Consider the following 7,052-nt stretch of genomic DNA (forward strand, 5'->3'; position numbering starts at 1 on the left):
GGTGTCTCCAAAGGTACTTGTTGGGTTGGCGTATTTCGAGATTAGGATTTGTCACTCCAATTATCGGAGAGGTATCTCTGGGCCCACTCGGTAATGCACATCACTATAAGCCTTGCAAGCATTGTGACTAATGAGTTAGTTGCGGGATGATATATTACGGAACGAGTAAAGAGACTTGCCGGTAACGAGATTGAACTAGGTATCGAGATACCGACGATCAAATCTCGGGCAAGTAACATACCGGTGACAAAGGGAACAACGTATGTTGTTATGCGGTCTGACCAATAAAGATCTTCGTAGAATATGTGGGAGCCAATATGGGCATCCAGGTCCCGCTATTGGTTATTGACCGAAGACGTGTCTCGGTCATGTCTACATAGTTCTCGAACCCGTAGGGTCCGCACGCTTAACGTTACGATGACAGTTTTATTGAGTTTTGATGTACCGAAGGAGTTCGGAGTCCCGGATGAGATCGGGGATATGACGAGGAGTCTCGAAATGGTCGAGACGTAAAAATCGATATATTGGACGACTATATTCGGACTTCGGAAAGGTTCCGAGTGATTCGGGTATTTTTCGGAGTACCAAAGAGTTACGGGAATTCGTATTGGGCCTTAATGGGCCATACGGGAAAGGAGAGAAAGGCCTCAAAAGGTGGCCGCACCCCTCCCCATGGTCTGGTCCGAATTGGACTAGGGAAGGGGGCGCACCCTTCCTTCTTTCTCCTTCCCCCTTCCCTTCTACTCCCACAAGGAAAGGAGGAGTCCTACTCCCGGTGGGAGTAGGACTCCCCCCTTTGGCGCACCTCTCCCCTTGGTCGGCTGCCTCCCCTTTGCTCCTTTATATACGGGGGCAGGGGGGCACCCCATAGACACAACAATTGATCCTTGAGATCTCTTAGCCGTGTGCGGTGCCCCCCTCCACCATATTACACCTCGATAATACCGTTGCGGAGCTTAGGCGAAGCCCTGCGTCGGTGGAACATCATCATCGTCACCACGCCGTCGTGCTGACGAAACTCTCCCTCAACACTCGGCTGGATCGGAGTTCGAGGGACGTCATCGAGCTGAACGTGTGTAGAACTCGGAGGTGCCGTACGTTCGGTACTTGATCGGTCGGATCGTGAAGACGTACGACTACATCAACCGCGTTGTGATAACGCTTCCGCTTTCGGTCTATGAGGGTACGTGGGCAACACTCTCCCCTCTTGTTGCTATGCATCACCATGATCTTGCGTGTGCGTAGGATTTTTTTTTTGAAATTACTACGTTCCCCAACACGAACTACATAATGTGATGAACTACTGGTTTAGCCCTACTTTGATTGGAGGAGACTTACTACTGGTTTAGCCCTACTTTGATTGAAGAAGACTTTAACTTAGTTAGATCCTCCTCTGATAAGAGTAATGGGGTGGTTAATCAACATTGGGTAGATTTATTCAATGACTGGATCAATTGCTTTGACTTAGATTATTAACTAGACCATGATGGTGCACGATGCCAAGCGCCCATTTTTACAATAGAATGATAGTGAATTCAGAAATATTCGAGGCACAGAAATGTAAGTTATTATGTGTCATTCAAAAGTAATCACAAATCTAAAGCAACCATAAATCTAATGTTAGGATTAAAGAACATGTGGATAATTAATCCAAACATTATTCACAGATTCCTCTCTCTTCTTGTTATGCAATAATCCAAGTGGCGTCGATCCACCCCGCTTCCTATTCAACGCCAAATCCTATACGACGCCAGTGTGCGTCATATAGGGGAGGCTTCGCTAAAGAAACCTCCAAACGAGCCAGCACAATTTCACTAGTTGCTTCTGTTTGACCTTTTTACTTCTTTTTTTCTTAATTTTTCCTTTCTTTTTCTTTTTCCATATTTTGGGTTTAGTTCTATTTTTCGGGTATTCAGTGTATTTTTATTTTTTATAGGTTTGCAGTATATGGCAAAAAAAAAAACAAATGCACACAGAATTATTTTTAGCATACAGTGAATTCTTTTCCAAATATTCAATGGCTTTTTTCGCATACAGTGAATATTTTTTTAAATACACACCAAATATTTTTTTGAGCATATGACGAATATTTTTTATATACATAAAATGTTTAAATATATGATGACCATTTGTTAATACACAACAAATATTCTTTGAATAAATGGTGTACTTATTTTAATATACACAGAGCTTTTATAAAAACATATACCGAACAAATTTTTAAAATATAATTTTCTATTTTAATTAGATTATATAAAATCTATCATCTAGAAAACAATAGCTATTTGTGGTGAAAATCTGAATAAAAAAAGAAGAGAAAACTATAAACAAATAGCTTCGTGGCCAAAGTTGACCGGCTCATTCGCGTAGGCTTCAGCGAACCTACTTCTTGTTGACGCACACGAGCGTCAACTATGGGGTCTGCCATGTCTCGTTTATATCAAAACCTAGGTTGCGCTCTTAAATGGCTCGGCGCAGTGAGGGTGGCCACAGGCCACTGCCTTGTTTTTTCTTTTCTCTGTTTTTTTCTCTATTTCTTTCCTGTTTTTGTTTTCATTTTTTTGCTATCATTTTTATATTTACTTAAATTTCCAAATGTTTTAAATATATATGTTACCAAACCATTTACATAAAATATTTGAAAAAAATGTCAACCAAGCATTTGGAAAATGTTAAATGTGAATGGAATTTTTTTCTCATGAATACAAAAAATATACAATGTGTATGAAAAAAGTTAATCACGTATTTCAAAAATTGTTAATTAATCATTAAAAAATGTTAATCAAATATTTGAAAATATTAATAAAGCATTCGAAAAATGTTTAATGCGTATAGAAATATTGTTTGTCATGTATACTGCAAATATATATAAAAAATGTGTATGTAATAATTCTTGATCATGTACTTAAACAATGTTAAACGTGTATTTAAAATGTTCTTGGTGTGTACAAACAATGTACTGTGTGAAAAAAATGGTTGTTGTCATTAAAAAAAATATTTGCCGTGTATTGAATTTTTACCACGTATTCAAAAAATGTTAATCTTATATATTTTAAAATGTTAGAAGTGTACATAAAAATGTATTACATATATAACAAATTAGTTTTCAAAAAGTGTTAATCATGTATTTAAAAAATGTTAAATGTGTAGATAAAATATTTTTTAATGTATACAGAAAATATAGAATGTGTACTGAAAAAATTGTCATGTGTTTTACAAAAACAAAACCATTGAAAATCGACAAATAAACAAAGAAACCCTAGAGAAGTAAAAAAAAGACAAACAAAACAGAAAACGAAAGACATCCAAAGAAAACCAATGCAAAAGAGTGAAACCCGAAAAAGAAACAAAGATGGCCTTTGAAACTAAAAAGGAAAACTAAAGAAAGAAACCAAAAACCAAAGAGAATAGGCACCAAGCAAACAAGAGATAAACCGTGCAAAAAGAGAAAGAACCGAGGAAGAAACAAAAGAAAACAACTAAACAAGAAAACCTGAGGAAAACAGTCCAAAAAGAAAACAAGCAGAAGAAAAGTGCCATCCAAATACCTACGCGGGGAGAAAATCCTTCAGGCGAGGGGAGCCTCTATATCACTGTAAGCGAGATATAGCAGCTCGCGTGAACTAGCAGCTCTGCAATGCAACATAAGATTACAAGAAAAATCAAACATGAGGGCCTTCGGCGAGTGAGCCTTTGGCACTTTGTTCGGGCCTTCACGCAGAAATAATGTGTTTTCTTTGTGTGCATATCCCTACAAGTTAGGAATAATTATCCTCAAAAAAAAAAGTTAGAACTAATGTGTTTTCACCCCTAAAAAACCAGGACTGAACTTCCATGGAGCACAAAACATGAGGGCGTCAGCCAGAAGAGAAGCTGATAATTAAAGCACCAAACTCTTCTACTGGTAGTTCAACAACAGCATACATTACAACAAGTCCAAACAAACAATACGGTTCATACACGCTACGACATCCCGGATAATGGTGCACGACAAGTTCAACCCTTCTCAAATCTCAAAGGTACTAGAAATCTAAGACGAACCGGACTATCTCACAGACAAAGCAGCGCTACAAGCTCCATCGATCGGCCATGGTACCGGGCACTAAACGAGGCGCTAGTGCCTACTGCTTGCCCTTGCCAGTGTTGATGACTCTGACAGCGTTGTTCACGCCAGCGGTTTTCTCATTTGGGATCGCTCCGCCCTCTGGAAGATCGAACTTGCGGCGGTTGAACGACCTCTGCTTCCCTGGTGGCTGCGGGTCCACGATCTCCAGCATGCTCTCCAGTTCCTCCAGCATAGATTTCTTCGCCGTCCTCACCATGAAGTCAGGTCCCTGGGCAGAGAGGGAATAAGATTAGTTGCCAAGGAATAAGGTTACTGAAAGATAATGCAATGATAGGAAGCACCCCATAAAGGACTGAAAGATAACAGAAGAATATGCTGGCTATTTCGAGTTCGGAAATTATGAGAGTTATAAACACAGCAGCAGATGAATTGGCACATAGGTCGTAGGAGCATCATTTCAGTTCACAAGCTCCTCCGGGAGCAAAGGCGGGATGACAGAAAATTATTCAGTTATCACAAGAAATTCCAAGACTGCATTCTCCTTCACTACACTCAATAAAAACATGGCCTTAGAAATCATAAGCTGAAACAAAAGCTTAAATGCCCAGAGGCACCCGCACTTGATATACCATTACCAGGGGCATCATTCGGTAGAAAATATAACAACTGGGAAACATGCAGCGGCGCCGAATGTAATAATATTATCTCATACTTGGACCTAATGAAGCATCCAAGATACTACTGAGAACAGAGATCAAACATTACTCGTCAATATGATATTTATTTCTATAGTGAGGAGTGCTGACACCCATTCTAGCACATTTATTGAAAAAATATATGTGTTAACAGGATCTACATACTTGGTTGAGCACATATACATGCACACTCATCAGTGACAAGAACAGATGTTCAATAGCATGTTAATCTTTGTAGTGAGCTTTGATTTATTTTTTCAATGATGACGCATCGCTAACCAATACCTTCAGACACTAAAGCACTGCTAGAAAAGCATACTTATGTACAGAACCCTGATAAACCATCCTCAAACCAACAATGTACTGTACTAACTAGCAAGTAAATTTCAAATTCACAACAGCCATGGCAATGACGAACAGGTGATGGCAGAGATCATCTCAAGTGCATACATATGTTGGACAGATGCTCAGCTAAATAGCATGTTAATCATCCTGGTGTGCTTTGATTTTTTTTTTCTCACTAGTAATATAGTGTTAAGCAGTATATGCAGTAACTGAATTGCAAATCCACAACACAGCAATGGCAATCAGCAATCGTAAACAGGTCATGACGGAGCTCACCTCGAGCGCATCGACAGTGAGGAGCAGGACAATGATCTTCTCAGAGAACCTCTGGCGCTCCTCGTGGTCATGCGAGAGGCGGCGCCTGTAGGAGAGGTTGTAGAAGAGGGACCTGAGCTCCTTGAGCTTGGCCTTGGCGACGGCGAGGTCGCGCAGGCAGCGGAGCACCTGGGAGCGGTGGGCGAGGTGCGCCCTGTAGTTCATCTGGATGAGCAGCGCGGCGTCCTGCGGCGACAGCTCCTTGGCCTTCCCCTTGCCGTTCCCCATGGCAAAAGCCTGCATCATCAGAACAGAAGGGAAACAAATGTCAGGCGGTCAGTACATTGCTAGGAGGCAGGATTCTCAAGCTGATATCATTCAGATTTCAGAGCAGAGCAGAGTCTACATATAGCCAGTACTAGCACAGATCTAGACTGTGGACACTAGCATCCAACTGAAATTCCAACCTTTCTCTTAAATTTAACCAGAGATACGCATGGATTTGTCGGAAATCTACTGGGAATCAATCACACATTTCGTTCAGATCGGGCCACAGAACCCAAACCCCCCGAAAAATCTCATCTTTTCTGCGGAGTACCTTGCGGATGGCGTCGCATCCGGCGGTGTTGTCCTCGGGGATCTCCTCGATCTGGACGCACGTCCTCGCCGGCTTCTTCTTCTTCTTGTCATCCTCCTTGTCCTTGGCGGCGGCCTTGATCTTCTTGGGCTTCTCCGGCCTGCGCTCCTCGACCTCCAGCTCATCGTCGTCGTCGGAGGCGGTGAAGTCCTCCTCCCAGGTGTATGCGTGCGACCATGGCTGGAGCGAGCCCTTGCCCTTGATCTCGGTGCCCCACTTGGTCTTGGCCTTGCCGCCGGGCTTGGACTTGGCCTCCCACCTCCACTTGCGGTCGAAGCCGTCGTCGTTGGGGGAGGCGAGCTCCGCCTCCCACTTGAGCGCCCGGCCCCCGCCGCGCGGCTTGTCCTCCGCCGTCCACTTCACCTTGCGGCCGCCGGGCTCCGTGGCGGCGTAGGTGTACTTGCGTCGCGCGGGCTGCGGGGCGGCCGCGCGGGCCGCGAGCTCGAGCGCGGCGACGCGGTCCGTGAGGTCGTGGAGGAGGAAGGCGTGCGGGGAGGGGATGGGGGGTGGGGCGAAGAAGGGGTCGGCGGGGAGGTAGAGGTCGAGGAGGTCGGGGTGGTGGGGGAAGGCGAAGGGGGATGGGGATGGGGGAGGGAGGAAGGGGCAGGAGGAGGAGAGGGAGGAGGTGGGCGGTGGTGGTGGGAAGGGGAAGAAGGGGTCGTCGAGCAGGCGCATCAGGTGGCGGTGGGAGGAGCCCATGGCGGCGGAGGGCGGCGACGGTGGCGCTGGGAGTGGGAGGGAGTGTCGCTGTCCGGATGACTGGTCGGTGTCAGCTGGGCAGGGGGGAGGAGGAGCGGGATCTGATCTGGAGTGCGGGTGGGGAAGAAAGCGATGGGTGATGAGGTGGGGGTGTGCCGCCGCACGGTGGATCGACCGCACACTGATTAGCTCGACGACACGATGAGCGCGCACAGCTGCCGGCCGGCAACTTTTCTCCGTGATTTTGGACGGACTCTTTTCCGGTGGTGTTTGAACACGGCGGACGACAGCACACTCAGCAATCACATGGCACGCACGACGCCCGCCGCACCTCGTCTCTGCATTTCACTTGGAC

The 7,052-nt window shown here is 44.9% G+C and overlaps 1 protein-coding gene across 1 annotated transcript; it reads right to left on the reverse strand.

Moving 5' to 3' along the window:
- Positions 1–3,877: 3,877 nt before the first annotated feature.
- LOC109777451 (uncharacterized) lies at positions 3,878–7,052 on the reverse strand. Its single transcript, XM_020336084.4, has 3 exons — positions 5,960–7,052; positions 5,383–5,658; positions 3,878–4,334 (listed from the first exon to the last, which is right to left on the reverse strand). The coding sequence occupies exons 1-3, from the start codon at positions 6,695–6,697 to the stop codon at positions 4,122–4,124; spliced, it is 1,227 nt and encodes a 408-aa protein (XP_020191673.3). The 5' UTR covers positions 6,698–7,052; the 3' UTR covers positions 3,878–4,121.

This window comes from Aegilops tauschii, chromosome 7 (genome assembly GCF_002575655.3).
Source record: "Aegilops tauschii subsp. strangulata cultivar AL8/78 chromosome 7, Aet v6.0, whole genome shotgun sequence".
Classification (NCBI taxonomy): domain Eukaryota; kingdom Viridiplantae; phylum Streptophyta; class Magnoliopsida; order Poales; family Poaceae; genus Aegilops; species Aegilops tauschii.

What these genes read in the sequence shown, in the direction of transcription:
- LOC109777451 (XM_020336084.4), bottom strand. Translation starts at nt 6,697, where the DNA reads ATGGGCTCCTCCCACCGCCACCTGATGCGCCTGCTCGACGACCCCTTC. An exon ending in GATGCGACGCCATCCGCAAG is followed by an intron (nt 5,659 to 5,959) that starts GTACTCCGCAGA and finishes CTGATGATGCAG; the next exon opens with GCTTTTGCCATGGGGAACGG. An exon ending in TCACTGTCGATGCGCTCGAG is followed by an intron (nt 4,335 to 5,382) that starts GTGAGCTCCGTC and finishes CTCTCTGCCCAG; the next exon opens with GGACCTGACTTCATGGTGAG.